This window comes from Oncorhynchus masou, unplaced genomic scaffold (genome assembly GCF_036934945.1).
Source record: "Oncorhynchus masou masou isolate Uvic2021 unplaced genomic scaffold, UVic_Omas_1.1 unplaced_scaffold_1898, whole genome shotgun sequence".
In the NCBI taxonomy this organism is placed as follows: domain Eukaryota; kingdom Metazoa; phylum Chordata; class Actinopteri; order Salmoniformes; family Salmonidae; genus Oncorhynchus; species Oncorhynchus masou.
Window position 1 is genome coordinate 16,478 of NW_027008397.1, and position 27,379 is coordinate 43,856.

At 45.8% G+C, this 27,379-nt stretch overlaps 1 protein-coding gene across 1 annotated transcript in view; it reads right to left on the minus strand.

The window, feature by feature from the left end:
• LOC135532530 (4-aminobutyrate aminotransferase, mitochondrial-like) overlaps positions 1–27,379 on the minus strand; it is an 83,974-nt gene that overhangs the window by 14,599 nt on the left and 41,996 nt on the right. The window contains exons 6-8 of the mRNA XM_064960008.1: positions 10,775–10,824; positions 9,692–9,772; positions 7,205–7,297 (exon numbers count right to left, since the gene is read on the minus strand). Of these exons, the coding sequence (XP_064816080.1) occupies positions 7,205–7,297; positions 9,692–9,772; positions 10,775–10,824 (224 nt within the window). The remainder of the gene's footprint in view (positions 1–7,204; positions 7,298–9,691; positions 9,773–10,774; positions 10,825–27,379) is intronic.

Consider the following 27,379-nt stretch of genomic DNA (forward strand, 5'->3'; position numbering starts at 1 on the left):
GACCCACTCACTGTCACAGTCATACGCTGGACCTAGTTTTGTCCCATGGAATAAATGTTGTGGATCTTAATGTTTTTCCTCATAATCCAGGACTATCGGACCACCATTTTATTACGTTTGCAATTGCAACAAATAATCTGCTCAGACCCCAACCAAGGAACATCAAAAGTCGTGCTATAAATTCACAGACAACACAAAGATTCCTTGATGTCCTTCCAGATTCCCTCTGTCTACCCAATGACACCAGAGGACAAAAATCAGTTAACCACCTAACTGAGGAACTCAATTTAACCTTGCGCAATACCCTAGATGCAGTTGCACCCCTAAAAACTAAAAACATTTCTCATAAGAAACTAGCTCCCTGGTACACAGAAAATACCCGAGCTCTGAAGCAAGCTTCCAGAAAATTGGAACGGAAATGGCGCCACACCAAACTGGAAGTCTTCCGTCTAGCTTGGAAAGACAGTACCGTGCAGTACCGAAGAGCCCTTACTGCTGCTCGATCATCCTATTTTTCTAACTTAATTGAGGACAATAAGAACAATCCAAAATTCCTTTTGATACGGTCGCAAAGCTAACTAAAAGCAGCATTCCCCAAGAGAGGATGACTTTCACTTTAGCAGTGATAAATTCATGAACTTCTTTGAGGAAAAAAATTATGATTATTAGAAAGCAAATTACAGACTCCTCCTTAAATCTGCGTATTCCTTCAAAGCTCAGTTGTCCTGAGTCTGCACAACTCTGCGTGGACCTAGGATCAAGAGAGACGCTCAAGTGTTTTAGTACTATATCTCTTGACACAATGATGAAAATAATCATGGCCTCTAAACCTTCAAGCTGCTTACTGGACCCTATTCCAACTAAACTACTGAAAGAGCTGCTTCCTGTGCTTGGCCCTCCTATGTTGAACATAATAAACGGCTCTCTATCCACCGGATGTGTACCAAACTCACTAAAAGTGGCAGTAATAAAGCCTCTCTTGAAAAAGCCAAACCTTGACCCAGAAAATATAAAAAACTATCGGCCTATATCGAATCTTCCATTCCTCTCAAAAATCTTAGAAAAGGCTGTTGCTCAGCAACTCACTGCCTTCCTGAAGACAAACAATGTATATGAAATGCTTCAGTCTGGTTTTAGACCCCATCATAGCACTGAGACGGCACTTGTGAAGGTGGTAAATGACATTTTAATGGCATCGGACCGAGGCTCTGCATCTGTCCTCGTGCTCCTAGACCTTAGTGCTGCTTTTGATACCATCGATCACCACATTCTTTTGGAGAGATTGGAAACCCAAATTGGTCTACACGGTCAAGTTCTGGCCTGGTTTAGATCTTATCTGTCGGAAAGATATCAGTTTGTCTCTGTGGATGGTTTGTCCTCTGACAAATCAACTGTAAATTTCGGTGTTCCTCAAGGTTCCGTTTTAGGACCGCTGTTGTTTTCACTATATATTTTACCTCTTGGGGATGTTATTCGAAAACATAATGTTAACTTTCACTGCTATGCGGATGATACACAGCTGTACATTTCAATGAAACATGGTGAAGCCCCAAAATTGCCCTCGCTAGAAGCATGTGTTTCAGACATAAGGAAGTGGATGGCAGCAAACTTTCTACTTTTAAACTCGGATAAAACAGAGATGCTTGTTCTAGGTCCCAAGAAACAAAGAGATCTTCTGTTGAATCTGACAATTAATCTTAATGGTTGTACAGTCATCTCAAATAAAACTGTGAAGGACCTCGGCGTTACTCTGGACCCTGATCTCTCTTTTGAAGAACATATCAAGACCATTTCAAGGACAGCTTTTTTCCATCTACGTAACATTGCAAAAATCAGAAACTTTCTGTCCAAAAATGATGCAGAAAAATTAATCCATGCTTTTGTCACTTCTAGGTTAGACTACTGCAATGCTCTACTTTCCGGCTACCCGGATAAAGCACTAAATAAACTTCAGTTAGTGCTAAATACGGCTGCTAGAATCCTGACTAGAACCAAAAAATTTGATCATATTACTCCAGTGCTAGCCTCCCTACACTGGCTTCCTGTCAAAGCAAGGGCTGATTTCAAGGTTTTACTGCTAACCTACAAAGCATTGCATGGGCTTGCTCCTACCTATCTCTCTGATTTGGTCCTGCCGTACATACCTACACGTACGCTACGGTCACAAGACGCAGGCCTCCTAATTGTCCCTAGAATTTCTAAGCAAACAGCTGGAGGCAGGGCTTTCTCCTATAGAGCTCCATTTTTATGGAACGGTCTGCCTACCCATGTCAGAGACGCAAACTCGGTCTCAACCTTTAAGTCTTTACTGAAGACTCATCTCTTCAGTGGGTCATATGATTGAGTGTAGTCTGGCCCAGGAGTGGGAAGGTGAACGGAAAGGCTCTGGAGCAACGAACCACCCTTGCTGTCTCTGCCTGGCCGGTTCCCCTCTTTCCACTGGGATTCTCTGCCTCTAACCCTATTACAGGGGCTGAGTCACTGGCTTGCTGGGGCTCTCTCATGCCGTCCCTGAGGGGGTGCGTCACCTGAGTGGGTTGATTCACTGATGTGGTCATCCTGTCTGGGTTGGCGCCCCCTTGGGTTGTGCCGTGGCGGAGATCTTTGCGGGCTATACTCAGCTTTGTCTCAGGATGGTAAGTTGGTGGTTGAAGATATCCCTCCAGTGGTGTGGGGGCTGTGCTTTGGCATAGTGGGTGGGGTTATATCCTTCCTGTTTGGCCCTGTCCGGGGGTGTCCTCGGGTGGGGCCACAGTGTCTCCTGACCCCTCCTGTCTCAGCCTTCAGTATTTATGCTGCAGTAGTTTATGTGTCGGGGGGCTGGGGTCAGTTTGTTATATCTGGAGTACTTCTCCTGTCCAATTCGGTGTCCTGTGTGAATCTAAGTGTGCGTTCTCTAATTCTCTCCTTCTCTCTCTCGGAGGACCTGAGCCCTAGGACCATGCCCCAGGACTACCTGACATGATGACTCCTTGCTGTCCCCAGTCCACCTGGCCGTGCTGCTGCTCCAGTTTCAACTGAACCGCGGCCCTAGGACCATGCCCCAGGACTACTTGACATGATGACTCCTTGCTGTCCCCAGTCCACCTGGCCGTGCTGCTGCTCCAGTTTCAACTGTTCTGCCTTATTATTATTCGACCATGCTGGTCATTTATGAACATTTGAACATCTTGGCCATGTTCTGTTATAATCTCTACCCGGCACAGCCAGAAGAGGACTGGCCACCCCACATAGCCTGGTTCCTCTCTAGGTTTCTTCCTAGGTTTTGGCTTTTCTAGGGAGTTTTTCCTAGCCACCGTGCTTCTACACCTGCATTGCTTGCTGTTTGGGGTTTTAGGCTGGGTTTCTGTACAGCACTTTGAGATATCAGCTGATGTACGAAGGGCTATATAAATAAATTTGATTTGATTTGATTTGATTTTGTTGACTCTACAAGGTGTTGAAAGCGTTCCACAGGGATGGATACTGGCCCATGTTGACTCTACAAGGTGTTGAAAGCGTTCCACAGGGATGCTGGCCCATGTTGACTCTACAAGGTGTTGAAAGCGTTCCACAGGGATGGATACTGGCCCATGTTGACTCTACAAGGTGTTGAAAGCGTTCCACAGGGATGCTGGCCCATGTTGACTCTACAAGGTGTTGAAAGCGTTCCACAGGGATGCTGGTCCGTGTTGACTCTACAAGGTGTTGAAAGCGTTCCACAGGGATGCTGGCCCATGTGGACTCTACAAGGTGTTGAAAGCGTTCCACAGGGATGCTGGCCCATGTGGACTCTACAAGGTGTTGAAAGCGTTCCACAGGGATGCTGGCCCATGTTGACTCTACAAGGTGTTGAAAGCGTTCCACAGGGATGCTGGCCCATGTGGACTCTACAAGGTGTTGAAAGCGTTCCACAGGGATGCTGGCCCATGTTGACTCTACAAGGTGTTGAAAGCGTTCCACAGGGATGCTGGCCCATGTTGACTCTACAAGGTGTTGAAAGCGTTCCACAGGGATGCTGGCCCATGTTGACTCTACAAGGTGTTGAAAGCGTTCCACAGGGATGCTGGCCCATGTGGACTCTACAAGGTGTTGAAAGCGTTCCACAGGGATGCTGGCCCATGTGGACTCTACAAGGTGTTGAAAGCATTCCACAGGGATGCTGGCCCATGTGGACTCTACAAGGTGTTGAAAGCGTTCCACAGGGATGCTGGCCCATGTTGACTCTACAAGGTGTTGAAAGCGTTCCACAGGGATGCTGGCCCATGTGGACTCTACAAGGTGTTGAAAGCGTTCCACAGGGATGCTGGCCCATGTTGACTCTACAAGGTGTTGAAAGCGTTCCACAGGGATGCTGGCCCATGTGGACTCTACAAGGTGTTGAAAGCGTTCCACAGGGATGGATACTGGCCCATGTGGACTCTACAAGGTGTTGAAAGCGTTCCACAGGGATGCTGGCCCATGTTGACTCTACAAGGTGTTGAAAGCGTTCCACAGGGATGCTGGCCCATGTTGACTCTACAAGGTGTTGAAAGCGTTCCACAGGGATGGATACTGGCCCATGTCGACTCTACAAGGTGTTGAAAGCGTTCCACAGGGATGCTGGCCCATGTTGACTCTACAAGGTGTTGAAAGCGTTCCACAGGGATGCTGGCCCATGTGGACTCTACAAGGTGTTGAAAGCGTTCCACAGGGATGGATACTGGCCCATGTCGACTCTACAAGGTGTTGAAAGCGTTCCACAGGGATGCTGGCCCATGTGGACTCTACAAGGTGTTGAAAGCGTTCCACAGGGATGCTGGCCCATGTGGACTCTACAAGGTGTTGAAAGCGTTCCACAGGGATGCTGGCCCATGTTGACTCTACAAGGAGTTGAAAGCATTCCACAGGGATGCTGGCCCATGTGGACTCTACAAGGTGTTGAAAGCGTTCCACAGGGATGCTGGCCCATGTTGACTCTACAAGGTATTGAAAGCGTTCCACAGGGATGCTGGCCCATGTTGACTCTACAAGGTGTTGAAAGCGTTCCACAGGGATGGATACTGGCCCATGTTGACTCTACAAGGTGTTGAAAGCGTTCCACAGGGATGCTGGCCCATGTTGACTCTACAAGGTGTTGAAAGCGTTCCACAGGGATGGATACTGGCCCATGTTGACTCTACAAGGTGTTGAAAGCGTTCCACAGGGATGGATACTGGCCCATGTTGACTCTACAAGGTGTTGAAAGCGTTCCACAGGGATGCTGGCCCATGTTGACTCTACAAGGTGTTGAAAGCGTTCCACAGGGATGGATACTGGCCCATGTTGACTCTACAAGGTGTTGAAAGCGTTCCACAGGGATGCTGGCCCATGTTGACTCTACAAGGTGTTGAAAGCGTTCCACAGGGATGGATACTGGCCCATGTTGACTCTACAAGGTGTTGAAAGCGTTCCACAGGGATGCTGGCCCATGTTGACTCTACAAGGTGTTGAAAGCGTTCCACAGGGATGCTGGCCCATGTTGACTCTACAAGGTGTTGAAAGCGTTCCCCAGGGATGCTGGCCCATGTGGACTCTACTAGGTGTTGAAAGCGTTCCACAGGGATGCTGGCCCATGTTGACTACAAGGTGTTGAAAACGTTCCACGGGGATGCTGGCCCATGTTGACTCTACAAGGTTTTGAAAGCGTTCCACAGGGATGCTGGCCCCATGTTGACTCTACAAGCTTTTGAAAGCGTTCCACAGGGATGCTGGCCCATGTTGGCTCTACAAGGTGTTGAAAGCGTTCCACAGGGATGCTGGCCCATGTTGACGCTACAAGGTGTTGAAAGCATTCCACAGGGATGCTGGCCCATGTTGACTCTACAAGGTGTTGAAAGCGTTCCACAGGGATGCTGGCCCTACAAGGTGTTGAAAGCGTTCCACAGGGATGCTGGCCCATGTTGACTCCAATGCTTCCCACAGTTGTGTACAGTTGGCTGGATGTCCTTTGGGTGGTGGACCATTCTTGATACACACGGGGAAACTGTTGAGTGTGAAAAGCCCAACCAGTGTTGCAGTTCTTGACACAATCCGGTGCGCCTGGCATCTACTACCCTACCCCCGTTCAAAGGCACTACAATATGTTGTCTTGCCCATTCACCCTCTGAATAGCACACATAGACAACCCATGTCTCAGTTGTCTCAAGGCTTAAAAATGCTTCTTTAACCAGGTCTCCTCCCCTTCATCGACACTGATTGAAGAGGATTTAACAAGTGACATCAATAACCTGGATTCACCTGGTCAGTCTATGTCATGTATAACACCTGGTCAGTCTATGTCATGTTTAACACCTGGTCAGTCTATGTCATGTATAACACCTGGTCAGTCTATGTCATGTTTAACACCTGGTCAGTCTATGTCATGTATAACACCTGGTCAGTCTATGTCATGTTTAACACCTGGTCAGTCTATGTCATGTTTAACACCTGGTCAGTCTATGTCATGATTAACACCTGGTCAGTCTATGTCATGTATAACACCTGGTCAGTCTATGTCATGTTTAACACCTGGTCAGTCTATGTCATGTATAACACCTGGTCAGTCTATGTCATGTTTAACACCTGGTCAGTCTATGTCATGTGTAACACCTGGTCAGTCTATGTCATGTATAACACCTGGTCAGTCTATGTCATGTTTAACACCTGGTCAGTCTATGTCATGTTTAACACCTGGTCAGTCTATGTCATGTGTAACACCTGGTCAGTCTATGTCATGTGTAACACCTGGTCAGTCTATGTCATGTTTAACACCTGGTCAGTCTATGTCATGTTTAACACCTGGTCAGTCTATGTCATGTATAACACCTGGTCAGTCTATGTCATGTTTAACACCTGGTCAGTCTATGTCATGTTTAACACCTGGTCAGTCTATGTCATGTGTAACACCTGGTCAGTCTATGTCATGTTTAACACCTGGTCAGTCTATGTCATGTATAACACCTGGTCAGTCTATGTCATGTGTAACACCTGGTCAGTCTATGTCATGTATAACACCTGGTCAGACTATGTCATGTTTAACACCTGGTCAGTCTATGTCATGTTTAACACCTGGTCAGTCTATGTCATGTATAACACCTGGTCAGTCTATGTCATGTGTAAACACTTTGTGACATCAGCTGATGTAAAATAAAAAGAGCTTTAGAAATACATTTGATTGAAAGAACAGGTGTTCTTAATGTTTTGTAGACCCAGTGTGTGTACTCACTCTGTACCAGATGAACATGGCCTTATATGCATTCTCATTGGAGCAGGATCCACAGGCCATGGTCTGAACACGGCTCATACCACTAGGAGCAACCTGGACAGAGGAGGAGAGGGGAAGTGGGGAGGAGAGAGAAGGAGCATTGTGGATGGTATCCAATCAGAAGGATTGCACCATTCACAAAATGGAGGAAGTCTTTCTACAGTAGTGGGGTCCAGCTAGTATCCATCACTAGTTAGTGTCTGGTCTATTTAAATGGGGTCCAGCTAGTATCCATCACTAGTTAGTTTCTGGTCTATTTAAATGGGGTCCAGCTAGTATCCATCACTAGTTGGTGTCTGGTCTATTTAAATGGGGTCCAGCTAGTATCCATCACTAGTTAGTGTCTGGTCTATTTAAATGGGGTCCAGCTAGTATCCATCACTAGTTAGTGTCTGGTCTATTTAAATGGGGTCCAGCTAGTATCCATCACTAGTTAGTTTCAGGTCTATTTAAATGGGGTCCAGCTAGTATCCATCACTAGTTAGTGTCTGGTCTATTTAAATGGGGTCCAGCTAGTATCCTTCACTAGTTAGTTTCAGGTCTATTTAAATGGGGTCCAGCTAGTATCCATCACTAGTTAGTTTCAGGTCTATTTAAATGGGGTCCAGCTAGTATCCATCACTAGTTAGTGTCTGGTCTATTTAAATGGGGTCCAGCTGGAATCCATCACTAGTTAGTGTCTGGTCTATTTAAATGGGGTCCAGCTAGTATCCTTCACTAGTTAGTTTCTGGTCTATTTAAATGGGGTCCAGCTAGTATCCATCACTAGTTAGTTTCTGGTCTATTTAAATGGGGTCCAGCTGGAATCACATCACTAGTTAGTTTCTGGTCTATTTAAATGGGGTCCAGCTAGTATCCATCACTAGTTAGTTTCTGGTCTTTTTAAATGGAGGAAGTCAGTCTACAGTAGTGGGGTCCAGCTGGAATCCATCACTAGTTAGTGTCTGGTCTATTTAAATGGGGTCCAGCTAGTATCCATCACTAGTTAGTGTCTGGTCTATTTAAATGGAGGAAGTCAGTCTACAGTAGTGGGGTCCAGCTGGAATCCATCACTAGTTAGTGTCTGGTCTATTTAAATGGGGTCCAGCTAGTATCCATCACTAGTTAGTGTCTGGTATATTTAAATGGGGTCCAGCTAGTATCCATCACTAGTTAGTGTCTGGTCTATTTAAATGGGGTCCAGCTGGAATCCCTCACTAGTTAGTGTCTGGTCTATTTAAATGGGGTCCAGCTGGAATCACATCACTAGTTAGTGTCTGGTCTATTTAAATGTGGTCCAGCTGGAATCACATCACTAGTTAGTTTCTGGTCTATTTAAATGGGGTCCAGCTGGAATCACATCACTAGTTAGTGTCTGGTCTATTTAAATGGTGTCCAGCTAGTATCCTTCACTAGTTAGTTTCTGGTCTATTTAAATGGGGTCCAGCTGGAATCACATCACTAGTTAGTGTCTGGTCTATTTAAATGGGGTCCAGCTAGTATCCTTCACTAGTTAGTTTCTGGTCTATTTAAATGGGGTCCAGCTGGAATCCATCACTAGTTAGTGTCTGGTCTATTTAAATGGGGTCCAGCTAGTATCCATCACTAGTTAGTGTCTGATCTATTTAAATGGGGTCCAGCTGGAATCACATCACTAGTTAGTGTCTGGTCTATGTAAATGGAGTCCAGCTAGTATCCATCACTAGTTAGTGTCTGGTCTATTTAAATGGGGTCCAGCTAGTATCCATCACTAGTTAGTGTCTGGTCTATTTAAATGGAGGAAGTCAGTCTACAGTAGTGGGGTCCAGCTGGAATCCATCACTAGTTAGTGTCTGGTCTATTTAAATGGGGTCCAGCTGGAATCCATCACTAGTTAGTGTCTGGTCTATTTAAATGGGGTCCAGCTAGAATCCATCACTAGTTAGTGTCTGGTCTATTTAAATGGGGTCCAGCTAGTATCCATCACTAGTTAGTGTCTGGTCTATTTAAATGGGGTCCAGCTAGAATCCATCACTATTTAGTGTCTGGTCTATTTAAATGGGGTCCAGCTAGTATCCATCACTAGTTTGTGTCTGGTCTATTTAAATGGAGGAAGTCAGTCTACAGTAGTGGGGTCCAGCTGGAATCCATCACTAGTTAGTGTCTGGTCTATTTAAATGGGGTCCAGCTAGTATCCATCACTAGTTAGTGTCTGGTCTATTTAAATGGGGTCCAGCTTGTATCCATCACTAGTTAGTGTCTGGTCTTTCAGTAAAGGATCCAGTTGTGTTGTGTGTTGTGTTGTGTGTGTTGTGTGTTGTGTTGTGTGTTGTGTGTTGTGTGGTGTGTTGTGTGTTGTTGTTGTGTGTTGTGTTGTGTGTGTTGTGTGGTGTGTTGTGTGTTGTTGTGTGTTGTGTTGTGTTGTGTGTGTGTGTGTGTGTGTGTGTGTGTGTGTGTGTTGTGTTGTGTTGTGTTGTGTGTGTCACTCACTGAGAGAAGGCTTTCTGCCAGCTTTTCCGGAAAGTTCTCGGGTGGCATGATCCCCAGAGCTGGCCTGTTCACAAACGCACTCTGAGAGGAGAAAGAGGCAAACATGGTGGAACTCAGCAGGACTGTCAGATAAACCCGAGGAGAGATGTTCAACTCCCATGTCTTCTGATTGGTTTTCAATAACAGTTAGTGCTGAGAGATTCCATTTCGTGAGGGTTTTTTCTCTGTGAGCTCATAGAGAGCAGCAAGGTATCTCTACCTGAAAGTACATGGTCTGAGTGATTGATAGTTGGCATTCAGCAGTCATAAAGCCTTATTTACTGTGAAGGACGACTAAGAGGGTGATTTTGTCAGACAGCAGAGGCAACAGCTCTATAGTGATAAGATGATGACTTGGAATGAAACAATAAAGTCATCAAATTAAACTAATGTAATATACAGAACAACTGAAATCTTTTATTAAAGTAAAGTGAATAAATGATGGTTAGTAAGTGATCAGCAGTAATGAACCGTCACGAGCATCATGGGACTTTTATAAACAATATATTCTGTGTTACAGCATTTTACCCACATAACGCATTCCCTCCCTCTACCTCCCTCCCTCCCCCCCCTACCTCCCCCTGCCTCCCTCCCTCCCCCTACCTCCCTCCCTCCCTCCCTCTGCCTCCCTCCCTCCCCCTACCTCCCTCCCTCCCTCCCTCTCCCTGCCTCCCTCCCTCCCCTCACCCTACCTACCTCCCTCCCTCCCCTCACCCTACCTACCTCCCACCCTCTCCCTCCACCCCCTCCCTCTCCCTCCCTCCCTCACCCTACCTCCCCACCTCCCTCCCTCCCCCTCCCTCCATCCCCCCTCCCCTACCTCCCTCCCTCCCTACCTCCCTCCCCCTAACTCCCTCTCTCCCCTAACTCCCTCTCTCCCCCTAACTCCCTCCCTCCCTCTCTCCCCCTACCTACCTACCTCCCTCCCTCCCCCTACCTCCCTCCCTCCCCCTACCCACCTCCCTCACTACCTCCCTTCCTCCCTCCCCTACCTACCTCCCTCCCTCCCTTCCTCCCTCCCTCCCTTCCTCCCTCCCTACCTACCATATTGTTGGGGTTGGACATCACTTTAATGAGTGAGGGATGGTTGTATCCTGAAAGAGAAAATAAAGAGAAATATTACAATTTGTGTCACCACTTCATTATAACTAAACCATTTTAACCCACCGGAGTCTAACACAAGCTACAACCTAGCCAACTATTGTAGTGTAGAAGACTGATTCCCACTGATGTAGGATATGAAACACTACGGTGTTTGACTGTACTATCAGCCTTATATAAAGACCTGCATAGCAGTTCCATTTCCCACCACTAGGGGCCAGTACGAGAAGAGAGAACCCCTCAGACACCAGGGCACGTATCCACAAAGAGTCTCAAAGTAGAAGTGCTGATCTAGGATCTGTCTATCTCAGGGCTCTTCAACTCTGTTCCTGGAGAGATACCCTCCTGAAACCTCTACAGGAACAGATACCCTCCTGGAACCTCTCCAGGAACAGATACCCTCCTGAAACCTCTACAGGAACAGATACCCTCCTGGAACCTCTACAGGAACAGATACCCTCCTGGAACCTCTCCAGGAACAGATACCCTCCTGGAACCTCTCCAGGAACAGATACCCTCCTGGAACCTCTACAGGAACAGATACCCTCCTGAAACCTCTACAGGAACAGATACCCTCCTGGAACCTCTACAGGAACAGATACCCTCCTGGAACCTCTACAGGAACAGATACCCTCCTGGAACCTCTACAGGAACAGATACCCTCCTGGAACCTCTACAGGAACAGATACCCTCCTGGAACCTCTACAGGAACAGATACCCTCCTGGAACCTACAGGAACAGATACCCTCCTGGAACCTCTGCAGGAACAGATACCCTCCTGAAACCTCTACAGGAACAGATACCCTCCAGAAACCTCTAGAGGAACAGATACCCTCCTGAAACCTACAGGAACAGATACCCTCCTGGAACCTCTACAGGAACAGATACCCTCCTGGAACCTCTACAGGAACAGATACCCTCCTGGAACCTCTACAGGAACAGATACCCTCCTGAAACCTCTACAGGAACAGATACCCTCCTGGAACCTACAGGAACAGATACCCTCCTGGAACCTCTACAGGAACAGATACCCTCCTGGAACCTCTACAGGAACAGATACCCTCCTGGAACCTACAGGAACAAATACCCTCCTGAAACCTCTACAGGAACAGATACCCTCCTGGAACCTCTACAGGAACAGATACCCTCCTGGAACCTCTACAGGAACAGATACCCTCCTGAAACCTCTACAGGAACAGATACCCTCCTGGAACCTCTACAGGAACAGATACCCTCCTGGAACCTCTACAGGAACAGATACCCTCCTGGAACCTCTACAGGAACAGATACCCTCCTGGAACCTCTACAGGAACAGATACCCTCCTCAAACATCTCCAGGAACAGATACCCTCCTGAAACCTCTCCAGGAACAGATACCCTCCTCAAACATCTCCAGGAACAGATACCCTCCAGAAACCTCTACAGGAACAGATACCCTCCTGGAACCTCTACAGGAACAGATACCCTCCTGGAACCTCTACAGGAACAGATACCCTCCTGGAACCTACAGGAACAGATACCCTCCTGGAACCTCTACAGGAACAGATACCCTCCTGAAACCTCTACAGGAACAGATACCCTCCTGAAACCTCTACAGGAACAGATACCCTCCTGGAACCTCTACAGGAACAGATACCCTCCTGGAACCTCTACAGGAACAGATACCCTCCTGGAACCTCTGCAGGAACAGATACCCTCCTGGAACCTCTACAGGAACAGATACCCTCCTGGAACCTCTACAGGAACAGATACCCTCCTGGAACCTCTACAGGAACAGATACCCTCCTGGAACCTCTACAGGAACAGATACCCTCCTGGAACCTCTACAGGAACAGATACCCTCCTGGAACCTCTACAGGAACAGATACCCTCCTGGAACCTCTACAGGAACAGATACCCTCCTGGAACCTCTACAGGAACAGATACCCTCCTGGAACCTCTGCAGGAACAGATACCCTCCTGAAACCTCTACAGGAACAGATACCCTCCTGGAACCTCTACAGGAACAGATACCCTCCTGGAACCTCTACAGGAACAGATACCCTCCTGAAACCTCTACAGGAACAGATACCCTCCTGGAACCTCTACAGGAACAGATACCCTCCTGGAACCTCTACAGGAACAGATACCCTCCTGAAACCTCTACAGGAACAGATACCCTCCTGGAACCTCTACAGGAACAGATACCCTCCTGGAACCTCTACAGGAACAGATACCCTCCTGGAACCTCTACAGGAACAGATACCCTCCTGGAACCTCTACAGGAACAGATACCCTCCTCAAACATCTCCAGGAACAGATACCCTCCTGAAACCTCTCCAGGAACAGATACCCTCCTCAAACATCTCCAGGAACAGATACCCTCCAGAAACCTCTACAGGAACAGATACCCTCCTGGAACCTCTACAGGAACAGATACCCTCCTGGAACCTCTACAGGAACAGATACCCTCCTGGAACCTACAGGAACAGATACCCTCCTGGAACCTCTACAGGAACAGATACCCTCCTGAAACCTCTACAGGAACAGATACCCTCCTGAAACCTCTACAGGAACAGATACCCTCCTGAAACCTCTACAGGAACAGATACCCTCCTGAAACCTCTACAGGAACAGATACCCTCCTGGAACCTCTGCAGGAACAGATACCCTCCTGGAACCTCTACAGGAACAGATACCCTCCTGGAACCTCTACAGGAACAGATACCCTCCTGGAACCTCTACAGGAACAGATACCCTCCTGGAACCTCTACAGGAACAGATACCCTCCTGGAACCTCTACAGGAACAGATACCCTCCTGGAACCTCTACAGGAACAGATACCCTCCTGGAACCTCTACAGGAACAGATACCCTCCTGGAACCTCTACAGGAACAGATACCCTCCTGGAACCTCTGCAGGAACAGATACCCTCCTGAAACCTCTACAGGAACAGATACCCTCCTGGAACCTCTACAGGAACAGATACCCTCCTGGAACCTCTACAGGAACAGATACCCTCCTGGAACCTCTACAGGAACAGATACCCTCCTGGAACCTCTACAGGAACAGATACCCTCCTGGAACAGGGTTGGAGAGCCCTGGTCGATATATTTTTATTCTTAATGATCCTGGATCAGCAGTCTGACTCTGAGACACTTTGTGGATACAGGCCCTGAAGTTATAGAGCCTCATCATCCTAACCTACCACTTTCCCCAACACACCTGGGTTCAAATACTATTTGATATTTTCTGAATACTTTTAGAATTTGCTTTAGCCTGCCGGGAGCGCCAGATGGGCGGGGTTTTAGTATTTTAGAGCCGTTCTATTGGTCCGTTAAAGCCAGGCCACCGCAATCAAGCGAATAAATTGTATTTAAAATAGTATTTGAACCCAGGTCAGTTAACACAAAGAATGTATAATCTGTGTGAAAAACATGTGGTTCTCTATGACAGCTGTTTTAGCCAGCAAAACTATACAACATGACATTGCAGCCTGGCTTCATACCCAGATACTAGCATGAGGACTTCAGGCTTAGTGTAGAGTGAGGCAGCAAAGCAGGTTGCTCTTTGAAGGTTGTGATTGTGTGTGTACTTTGACGGAAAGTGCACCGGGTGTATAGCCACAGGGCTGTGTGTGTGTCTGGTCCAATACAGTGTGTGTGATCTCTGCCTCATGGCTTTATCTCAGTATTCCAGACCACTGTTACACCTCAGAGAGAGAGAGAGAGAGAGAGAGAGAGAGAGAGAGAGAGAGAGAGAGAGAGAGAGAGAGAGAGAGAGAGAGAGAGAGAGAGAGAGAGAGAGAGAGAGAGAGAGAGAGAGAGAGAGAGAGAGAGAGAGAGAGAGAAATTGAGAGACAGAGAGAAATTGAGAGAGAGAGAGAAATTGAGAGACAGAGAGAAATTGAGAGACAGAGAGAAATTGAGAGAGAAAGACAGAGAGGGGTGGGGTTATTGCAGGTTTTGTGATTATTTGAGAGACAGTGAAGGAGATTATTTATTTAAAATGGTTATGTAATTGCATTGGTCCAGGGCAAGGGCCTGTGTGTGAGTGGCCTGTGACAGGGTGAGTCATTGACCTGTCTCCATGCAGTCTGTTAGAGAGAAGCTGATTGGATAATACTAACAATAAATACTGTCAAACCACCACAATCATGGTACGTCTGGCCTCTGTGGCTGTCTGTGTGTGTGTGTCTGTATGTATGTGTGTGTGTGTGTCTGTCTCTATGTGTGGTACGTCTGGCCTCTGTGGCTGTCTGTGTGTGTGTGTGTGTGTGTGTGTGTGTGTGTGTGTGTGTGTGTGTGTGTGTGTGTGTGTGTGTGCGTGTGTGTGTGTGTGTGTGCGTGGGTGTCTGTATGTGTGTGCGTGTCTGTATGTGTGTATGTGTGTGTCTGTATGTGTGTCTGTATGTGTGTGTGGGTGTCTGTATGTGGGTGTCTGTCTGTGTGTGTGTATGTGTGTGTGTATGTGTGTGGGTGTCTGTCTGTGTGTGTGTGGGTGTCTGTCTGTGTGTGTGTGGGTGTCTGTATGTGTGTCTGTATGTGTGTGTGTATGTGTGTGGGTGTCTGTCTGTGTGTGTGTCGGTGTCTGTATGTGTGTCTGTCTGTGTGTGTGTGGGTGTCTGTCTGTGTGTGTGTGGGTGTCTGTCTGTGTGTGTGTGGGTGTCTGTATGTGTGTCTGTCTGTGTGTGTGTGGGTGTCTGTATGTGTGTCTGTATGTGTGTGTGTGGGTGTCTGTCTGTGTGTGTGTGGGTGTCTGTATGTGTGTCTGTATGTGTGTGTGTATGTGTGTGGGTGTCTGTCTGTGTGTGTGTGGGTGTCTGTATGTGTGTCTGTATGTGTGTGTGGGTGTCTGTATGTGTGTATGTGTGTCTGTATGTGTATGTGTGTGGGTGTCTGTCTGTGTGTGTGTGGGTGTCTGTATGTGTGTCTGTATGTGTGTGTGTGGGTGTCTGTCTGTGTGTGTGTGGGTGTCTGTCTGTGTGTGTGTGGGTGTCTGTATGTGTGTCTGTATGTATGTGTGTATGTGTGTCTGTCTGTGTGTGTGTGTGTATGTATGTGGGTGTGTCGGTGTCTGTATGTGTGTCTGTATGTGTGTGTGTGGGTGTCTGTCTGTGTGTCTGTATGTGTGTGTGTGGGTGTCTGTCTGTGTGTGTGTGGGTGTCTGTATGTGTGTATGTGTGTCTGTCTGTGTGTGTGTGTGTATGTATGTGGGTGTGTCGGTGTCTGTCTGTGTGTGTGTGTGTATGTATGTGGGTGTGTCGGTGTCTGTATGTGTGTGTGTGTGTGTATGTACGTGGGTGTCTGTCTCTACGTGTGTCTCTATGCTAAACGCACCATCTCCCCTCTTATTAAACTGTCGTTGAGTTGTCACAGCGAGTTTACATCAGGACATGCTTCTGGTAACCCTAGCAACCAGGGCTATGTGTTACTATGGCAGCATTAGTCCCGGGAGAGAGAGAGAGAGAAAACGCCATCACAGAGACACTAACCCTACTGTAGATCACTGACCTGTCTCACTGGACCACAACACTTTATCACTCATCATAACCAGTGGAAGGTAAACGTTGAACATATACAGGGTTTTTCTGGAATTACCATGAATGGCGATCAGAGTTGATCGACTACGTGTTTACTACATCACTGGCATGTAATCTGGTCCTTAACCTGCTACTGCATGTAATCTGGTCCTTAACCTGCTACTGCATGTAATCTGGTCCTTAACCTGCTACTGCATGTAATCTGGTCCTTAACCTGCTACTGCATGTAATCTGGTCCTTAACCTGCTACTGCATGTAATCTGGTCCTTAACCTGCTACTGCATGTAATCTGGTCCTTAACCTGCTACTGCATGTAATCTGGTCCTTAACCTGCTACTGCATGTAATCTGGTCCTTAACCTGCTACTGCATGTAATCTGGTCCTTAACCTGCTAACTGCTACTGCATGTAATCTGGTCCTTAACCTGCTAACTTCTACTGCATGTAATCTGGTCCTTAACCTGCTACTGCATGTAATCTGGTCCTTAACCTGCTACTGCATGTAATCTGGTCCTTAACCTGCTACTGCATGTAATCTGGTCCTTAACCTGCTAACTGCTACTGCATGTAATCTGGTCCTTAACCTGCTAACTTCTACTGCATGTAATCTGGTCCTTAACCTGCTACTGCATGTAATCTGGTCCCTAACCTGCTAACTCCTACTGCATGTAATCTGGTCCTTAACCTGCTAACTCCTACTGCATGTAATCTGGTCCTTGAACTGCTAATTCCTACTGCATTTAATCTGGTCCTTAACATGCTAACTCCTACAATCTGGTCCTTAACCTGCTAACTCCTACTGCATGTAATCTGGTCCTTAACCTGCTACTGCATGTAATCTGGTCCTTAACCTGCTACTGCATGTAATCTGGTCCTTAACCTGCTACTGCATGTAATCTGGTCCTTAACCTGCTACTGCATGTAATCTGGTCCTTAACCTGCTACTGCATGTAATCTGGTCCTTAACCTGCTACTGCATGTAATCTGGTCCTTAACCTGCTAACTGCTACTGCATGTAATCTGGTCCTTAACCTGCTAACTTCTACTGCATGTAATCTGGTCCTTAACCTGCTACTCCATGTAATCTGGTCCTTAACCTGCTACTGCATGTAATCTGGTCCTTAACCTGCTACTGCATGTAATCTGGTCCTTAACCTGCTAACTGCTACTGCATGTAATCTGGTCCTTAACCTGCTAACTTCTACTGCATGTAATCTGGTCCTTAACCTGCTACTGCATGTAATCTGGTCCCTAACCTGCTAACTCCTACTGCATGTAATCTGGTCCTTAACCTGCTAACTCCTACTGCATGTAATCTGGTCCTTGAACTGCTAATTCCTACTGCATTTAATCTGGTCCTTAACATGCTAACTCCTACAATCTGGTCCTTAACCTGCTAACTCCTACTGCATGTAATCTGGTCCTTAACCTGCTACTGCATGTAATCTGGTCCTTAACCTGCTACTGCATGTAATCTGGTCCTTAACCTGCTACTGCATGTAATCTGGTCCTTAACCTGCTAACTGCTACTGCATGTAATCTGGTCCTTAACCTGCTAACTCCTACTGCATGTAATCTGGTCCTTAACCTGCTACTGCATGTAATCTGGTCCTTAACCTGCTACTGCATGTAATCTGGTCCTTAACCTGCTACTGCATGTAATCTGGTCCTTAACCTGCTACTGCATGTAATCTGGTCCTTAACCTGCTACTGCATGTAATCTGGTCCTTAACCTGCTACTGCATGTAATCTGGTCCTTAACCTGCTACTGCATGTAATCTGGTCCTTAACCTGCTAACTGCTACTGCATGTAATCTGGTCCTTAACCTGCTAACTTCTACTGCATGTAATCTGGTCCTTAACCTGCTACTGCATGTAATCTGGTCCTTAACCTGCTAACTACTACTGCATGTAATCTGGTCCTTAACCTGCTACTGCATGTAATCTGGTCCTTAACCTGCTACTGCATGTAATCTGGTCCTTAACCTGCTACTGCATGTAATCTGGTCCTTAACCTGCTACTGCATGTAATCTGGTCCTTAACCTGCTACTGCATGTAATCTGGTCCTTAACCTGCTAACTGCTACTGCATGTAATCTGGTCCTTAACCTGCTAACTTCTACTGCATGTAATCTGGTCCTTAACCTGCTACTGCATGTAATCTGGTCCTTAACCTGCTAACTCCAACTGCATGTAATCTGGTCCATGAACTCCTAATTCCTACTGCATTTAATCTGGTCCTTAAACTGCTAACTCCTACAATCTGGTCCTTAACCTGCTAACTCCTACTGCATGTAATCTGGTCCTTAACCTGCTAACTCCTACAACATGTAATCTGGTCCTTAACCTGCTGACTCCTACAGCATGTAATCTGGTCCTTAACCTGCTAACTCCTACTGCATGTAATTTGGTTCTTAACCTGCTAACTCCTACTGCATGTAAACTGGTCCTTGAACTGCTAATTCCTACTGCATTTAATCTGGTCCTTAACCTGCTAACTCCTACAATCTGGTCCTTAACCTGCTAACTCCTACTGCATGTAATCTGGTCCTTAACCTGCTAACTCCCACTGCATTTAATCTGGTCCTTAACCTGCTAACTCCTACTGCATGTAATCTGGTCCTTAACCTGCTAAATCCTACAACATGTAATCTGGTCCCTAACCTGCTAACTCCTACTGCATTTAATCTGGTCCTTAACCTGCTAAATCCTAATGCATGTAATCTGGTCCTTAACCTGCTAACTCCTACTGCATGTAATCTGGTCCTTAACCTGCTAACTCCTACTGCATGTAATCTGGTCCTTAACCTGCTAACTCCTACAGCATGTAATCTGGTCCTTAACCTGCTAACTCCTACTGCATGTAATCTGGTCCTTAACCTGCTAACTCCTACTGCATGTAATCTGGTCCTTGAACTGCTAATTCCTACTGCATTTAATCTGGTCCTTAACCTGCTAACTCCTACAATCTGGTCCTTAACCTGCTAACTCCTACTGCATGTAATCTGGTCCTTAACCTGCTAACTCCCACTGCATTTAATCTGGTCCTTAACCTGCTAACTCCTACTGCATGTAATCTGGTCCTTAACCTGCTAAATCCTACAACATGTAATCTGGTCCCTAACCTGCTAACTCCTACTGCATTTAATCTGGTCCTTAACCTGCTAACTCCTACAATCTGGTCCTTAACCTGCTAAATCCTACTGCATGTAATCTGGTCCTTAACCTGCTAACTCCTACTGCATGTAATCTGGTCCTTAACCTGCTAACTCCTACAGCATGTAATCTGGTCCTTAACCTGCTAACTCCTACAACATGTAATCTGGTCCTTAACCTGCTGACTCCTACAGCATGTAATCTGGTCCTTAACCTGCTAACTCCTACTGCATGTAATTTGGTCCTTAACCTGCTAACTCCTACTGCATTTAATCTGGTCCTTAACCTGCTAACTCCTACTGCATGTAATCTGGTCCTTGAACTGCTAATTCCTACTGCATTTAATCTGGTCCTTAACCTGCTAACTCCTACAATCTGGTCCTTAACCTGCTAACTCCTACTGCATGTAATCTGGTCCTTAACCTGCTAACTCCCACTGCATTTAATCTGGTCCTTAACCTGCTAACTCCTACTGCATGTAATCTGGTCCTTAACCTGCTAAATCCTACAACATGTAATCTGGTCCCTAACCTGCTAACTCCTACTGCATTTAATCTGGTCCTTAACCTGCTAACTCCTACTGCATGTAATCTGGTCCTTAACCTGCTAACTCCTACTGCATGTAATCTGGTCCTTAACCTGCTAACTCCTACTGCATGTAATCTGGTCCTTGAACTGCTAATTCCTACTGCATTTAATCTGGTCCTTAACCTGCTAACTCCTACAATCTGGTCCTTAACCTGCTAACTCCTACTGCATGTAATCTGGTCCTTAACCTGCTAACTCCCACTGCATTTAATCTGGTCCTTAACCTGCTAACTCCTACTGCATGTAATCTGGTCCTTAACCTGCTAAATCCTACAACATGTAATCTGGTCCCTAACCTGCTAACTCCTACTGCATTTAATCTGGTCCTTAACCTGCTAACTCCTACTGCATGTAATCTGGTCCTTAACCTGCTAACTCCTACTGCATGTAATCTGGTCCTTAACCTGCTAACTCCTACTGCATGTAATCTGGTCCTTAACCTGCTAACTCCTACAGCATGTAATCTGGTCCTTAACCTGCTAACTCCTACTGCATGTAATCTGGTCCTTAACCTGCTAACTCCTACTGCATGTAATCTGGTCCTTGAACTGCTAACTCCTACTGCATGTAATCTGGTCCTTAACCTGCTACTGCATGTAATCTGGTCCTTAACCTGCTACTGCATGTAATCTGGTCCTTAACCTGCTACTGCATGTAATCTGGTCCTTAACCTGCTAACTGCTACTGCATGTAATCTGGTCCTTAACCTGCTAACTCCTACTGCATGTAATCTGGTCCTTAACCTGCTACTGCATGTAATCTGGTCCTTAACCTGCTACTGCATGTAATCTGGTCCTTAACCTGCTACTGCATGTAATCTGGTCCTTAACCTGCTACTGCATGTAATCTGGTCCTTAACCTGCTACTGCATGTAATCTGGTCCTTAACCTGCTACTGCATGTAATCTGGTCCTTAACCTGCTAACTGCTACTGCATGTAATCTGGTCCTTAACCTGCTAACTTCTACTGCATGTAATCTGGTCCTTAACCTGCTACTGCATGTAATCTGGTCCTTAACCTGCTAACTACTACTGCATGTAATCTGGTCCTTAACCTGCTACTGCATGTAATCTGGTCCTTAACCTGCTACTGCATGTAATCTGGTCCTTAACCTGCTACTGCATGTAATCTGGTCCTTAACCTGCTACTGCATGTAATCTGGTCCTTAACCTGCTACTGCATGTAATCTGGTCCTTAACCTGCTACTGCATGTAATCTGGTCCTTAACCTGCTAACTGCTACTGCATGTAATCTGGTCCTTAACCTGCTAACTTCTACTGCATGTAATCTGGTCCTTAACCTGCTACTGCATGTAATCTGGTCCTTAACCTGCTAACTCCAACTGCATGTAATCTGGTCCATGAACTCCTAATTCCTACTGCATTTAATCTGGTCCTTAAACTGCTAACTCCTACAATCTGGTCCTTAACCTGCTAACTCCTACTGCATGTAATCTGGTCCTTAACCTGCTAACTCCTACAACATGTAATCTGGTCCTTAACCTGCTGACTCCTACAGCATGTAATCTGGTCCTTAACCTGCTAACTCCTACTGCATGTAATTTGGTTCTTAACCTGCTAACTCCTACTGCATGTAAACTGGTCCTTGAACTGCTAATTCCTACTGCATTTAATCTGGTCCTTAACCTGCTAACTCCTACAATCTGGTCCTTAACCTGCTAACTCCTACTGCATGTAATCTGGTCCTTAACCTGCTAACTCCCACTGCATTTAATCTGGTCCTTAACCTGCTAACTCCTACTGCATGTAATCTGGTCCTTAACCTGCTAAATCCTACAACATGTAATCTGGTCCCTAACCTGCTAACTCCTACTGCATTTAATCTGGTCCTTAACCTGCTAAATCCTAATGCATGTAATCTGGTCCTTAACCTGCTAACTCCTACTGCATGTAATCTGGTCCTTAACCTGCTAACTTCTACTGCATGTAATCTGGTCCTTAACCTGCTAACTCCTACAGCATGTAATCTGGTCCTTAACCTGCTAACTCCTACTGCATGTAATCTGGTCCTTAACCTGCTAACTCCTACTGCATGTAATCTGGTCCTTGAACTGCTAATTCCTACTGCATTTAATCTGGTCCTTAACCTGCTAACTCCTACAATCTGGTCCTTAACCTGCTAACTCCTACTGCATGTAATCTGGTCCTTAACCTGCTAACTCCCACTGCATTTAATCTGGTCCTTAACCTGCTAACTCCTACTGCATGTAATCTGGTCCTTAACCTGCTAAATCCTACAACATGTAATCTGGTCCCTAACCTGCTAACTCCTACTGCATTTAATCTGGTCCTTAACCTGCTAACTCCTACAATCTGGTCCTTAACCTGCTAAATCCTACTGCATGTAATCTGGTCCTTAACCTGCTAACTCCTACTGCATGTAATCTGGTCCTTAACCTGCTAACTCCTACAGCATGTAATCTGGTCCTTAACCTGCTAACTCCTACAACATGTAATCTGGTCCTTAACCTGCTGACTCCTACAGCATGTAATCTGGTCCTTAACCTGCTAACTCCTACTGCATGTAATTTGGTCCTTAACCTGCTAACTCCTACTGCATTTAATCTGGTCCTTAACCTGCTAACTCCTACTGCATGTAATCTGGTCCTTGAACTGCTAATTCCTACTGCATTTAATCTGGTCCTTAACCTGCTAACTCCTACAATCTGGTCCTTAACCTGCTAACTCCTACTGCATGTAATCTGGTCCTTAACCTGCTAACTCCCACTGCATTTAATCTGGTCCTTAACCTGCTAACTCCTACTGCATGTAATCTGGTCCTTAACCTGCTAAATCCTACAACATGTAATCTGGTCCCTAACCTGCTAACTCCTACTGCATTTAATCTGGTCCTTAACCTGCTAACTCCTACTGCATGTAATCTGGTCCTTAACCTGCTAACTCCTACTGCATTTAATCTGGTCCTTAACCTGCTAACTCCTACTGCATGTAATCTGGTCCTTAACCTGCTAACTCCTACTGCATGTAATCTGGTCCTTAACCTGCTAACTCCTACTGCATGTAATCTGGTCCTTAACCTGCTAACTCCTACAGCATGTAATCTGGTCCTTAACCTGCTAACTCCTACTGCATGTAATCTGGTCCTTAACCTGCTAACTCCTACTGCATGTAATCTGGTCCTTGAACTGCTAACTCCTACTGCATGTAATCTGGTCCTTAACCTGCTACTGCATGTAATCTGGTCCTTAACCTGCTACTGCATGTAATCTGGTCCTTAACCTGCTACTGCATGTAATCTGGTCCTTAACCTGCTAACTGCTACTGCATGTAATCTGGTCCTTAACCTGCTAACTCCTACTGCATGTAATCTGGTCCTTAACCTGCTACTGCATGTAATCTGGTCCTTAACCTGCTACTGCATGTAATCTGGTCCTTAACCTGCTACTGCATGTAATCTGGTCCTTAACCTGCTACTGCATGTAATCTGGTCCTTAACCTGCTACTGCATGTAATCTGGTCCTTAACCTGCTACTGCATGTAATCTGGTCCTTAACCTGCTAACTGCTACTGCATGTAATCTGGTCCTTAACCTGCTAACTTCTACTGCATGTAATCTGGTCCTTAACCTGCTACTGCATGTAATCTGGTCCTTAACCTGCTAACTACTACTGCATGTAATCTGGTCCTTAACCTGCTACTGCATGTAATCTGGTCCTTAACCTGCTACTGCATGTAATCTGGTCCTTAACCTGCTACTGCATGTAATCTGGTCCTTAACCTGCTACTGCATGTAATCTGGTCCTTAACCTGCTACTGCATGTAATCTGGTCCTTAACCTGCTAACTGCTACTGCATGTAATCTGGTCCTTAACCTGCTAACTTCTACTGCATGTAATCTGGTCCTTAACCTGCTACTGCATGTAATCTGGTCCTTAACCTGCTAACTCCAACTGCATGTAATCTGGTCCATGAACTCCTAATTCCTACTGCATTTAATCTGGTCCTTAAACTGCTAACTCCTACAATCTGGTCCTTAACCTGCTAACTCCTACTGCATGTAATCTGGTCCTTAACCTGCTAACTCCTACAACATGTAATCTGGTCCTTAACCTGCTGACTCCTACAGCATGTAATCTGGTCCTTAACCTGCTAACTCCTACTGCATGTAATTTGGTTCTTAACCTGCTAACTCCTACTGCATGTAAACTGGTCCTTGAACTGCTAATTCCTACTGCATTTAATCTGGTCCTTAACCTGCTAACTCCTACAATCTGGTCCTTAACCTGCTAACTCCTACTGCATGTAATCTGGTCCTTAACCTGCTAACTCCCACTGCATTTAATCTGGTCCTTAACCTGCTAACTCCTACTGCATGTAATCTGGTCCTTAACCTGCTAAATCCTACAACATGTAATCTGGTCCCTAACCTGCTAACTCCTACTGCATTTAATCTGGTCCTTAACCTGCTAAATCCTAATGCATGTAATCTGGTCCTTAACCTGCTAACTCCTACTGCATGTAATCTGGTCCTTAACCTGCTAACTCCTACTGCATGTAATCTGGTCCTTAACCTGCTAACTCCTACAGCATGTAATCTGGTCCTTAACCTGCTAACTCCTACTGCATGTAATCTGGTCCTTAACCTGCTAACTCCTACTGCATGTAATCTGGTCCTTGAACTGCTAATTCCTACTGCATTTAATCTGGTCCTTAACCTGCTAACTCCTACAATCTGGTCCTTAACCTGCTAACTCCTACTGCATGTAATCTGGTCCTTAACCTGCTAACTCCCACTGCATTTAATCTGGTCCTTAACCTGCTAACTCCTACTGCATGTAATCTGGTCCTTAACCTGCTAAATCCTACAACATGTAATCTGGTCCCTAACCTGCTAACTCCTACTGCATTTAATCTGGTCCTTAACCTGCTAACTCCTACAATCTGGTCCTTAACCTGCTAAATCCTACTGCATGTAATCTGGTCCTTAACCTGCTAACTCCTACTGCATGTAATCTGGTCCTTAACCTGCTAACTCCTACAGCATGTAATCTGGTCCTTAACCTGCTAACTCCTACAACATGTAATCTGGTCCTTAACCTGCTGACTCCTACAGCATGTAATCTGGTCCTTAACCTGCTAACTCCTACTGCATGTAATTTGGTCCTTAACCTGCTAACTCCTACTGCATTTAATCTGGTCCTTAACCTGCTAACTCCTACTGCATGTAATCTGGTCCTTGAACTGCTAATTCCTACTGCATTTAATCTGGTCCTTAACCTGCTAACTCCTACAATCTGGTCCTTAACCTGCTAACTCCTACTGCATGTAATCTGGTCCTTAACCTGCTAACTCCCACTGCATTTAATCTGGTCCTTAACCTGCTAACTCCTACTGCATGTAATCTGGTCCTTAACCTGCTAAATCCTACAACATGTAATCTGGTCCCTAACCTGCTAACTCCTACTGCATTTAATCTGGTCCTTAACCTGCTAACTCCTACTGCATGTAATCTGGTCCTTAACCTGCTAACTCCTACTGCATGTAATCTGGTCCTTAACCTGCTAACTCCTACTGCATGTAATCTGGTCCTTGAACTGCTAATTCCTACTGCATTTAATCTGGTCCTTAACCTGCTAACTCCTACAATCTGGTCCTTAACCTGCTAACTCCTACTGCATGTAATCTGGTCCTTAACCTGCTAACTCCCACTGCATTTAATCTGGTCCTTAACCTGCTAACTCCTACTGCATGTAATCTGGTCCTTAACCTGCTAAATCCTACAACATGTAATCTGGTCCCTAACCTGCTAACTCCTACTGCATTTAATCTGGTCCTTAACCTGCTAACTCCTACTGCATGTAATCTGGTCCTTAACCTGCTAACTCCTACTGCATGTAATCTGGTCCTTAACCTGCTAACTCCTACTGCATGTAATCTGGTCCTTAACCTGCTAACTCCTACAGCATGTAATCTGGTCCTTAACCTGCTAACTCCTACTGCATGTAATCTGGTCCTTAACCTGCTAACTCCTACTGCATGTAATCTGGTCCTTGAACTGCTAATTCCTACTGCATTTAATCTGGTCCTTAACCTGCTAACTCCTACAATCTGGTCCTTAACCTGCTAACTCCTACTGCATGTAATCTGGTCCTTAACCTGCTAACTCCCACTGCATTTAATCTGGTCCTTAACCTGCTAACTCCTACTGCATGTAATCTGGTCCTTAACCTGCTAAATCCTACAACATGTAATCTGGTCCCTAACCTGCTAACTCCTACTGCATTTAATCTGGTCCTTAACCTGCTAAATCCTACTGCATGTAATCTGGTCCTTAACCTGCTAACTCCTACTGCATGTAATCTGGTCCTTAACCTGCTAACTCCTACAGCATGTAATCTGGTCCTTAACCTGCTAACTCCTACTGCATGTAATCTGGTCCTTAACCTGCCAACTCCTACTGCATGTAATCTGGTCCTTGAACTGCTAATTCCTACTGCATTTAATCTGGCCCTTAACCTGCTAACTCCTACAATCTGGTCCTTAACCTGCTAACTCCTACTGCATGTAATCTGGTCCTTAACCTGCTAACTCCCACTGCATTTAATCTGGTCCTTAACCTACTAACTCCTACAGCATGTAATCTGGTCCTTAACCTGCTAACTCCTACAGCATGTAATCTGGTCCTTAACCTGCTAACTCCTACAATCTGGTCCTTAACCTGCTAAATCCTACTGCATGTAATCTGGTCCTTAACCTGCTAACTCCTACTGCATGTAATCTGGTCCTTAACCTGCTAACTCCTACAGCATGTAATCTGGTCCTTAACCTGCTAACTCCTACTGCATGTAATCTGGTCCTTAACCTGCTAACTCCTACTGCATGTAATCTGGTCCTTGAACTGCTAATTCCTACTGCATTTAATCTGGTCCTTAACCTGCTAACTCCTACAATCTGGTCCTTAACCTGCTAACTCCTACTGCATGTAATCTGGTCCTTAACCTGCTAACTCCCACTGCATTTAATCTGGTCCTTAACCTGCTAACTCCTACTGCATGTAATCTGGTCCTTAACCTGCTAAATCCTACAACATGTAATCTGGTCCCTAACCTGCTAACTCCTACTGCATTTAATCTGGTCCTTAACCTGCTAAATCCTACTGCATGTAATCTGGTCCTTAACCTGCTAACTCCTACTGCATGTAATCTGGTCCTTAACCTGCTAACTCCTACAGCATGTAATCTGGTCCTTAACCTGCTAACTCCTACTGCATGTAATCTGGTCCTTAACCTGCTAACTCCTACTG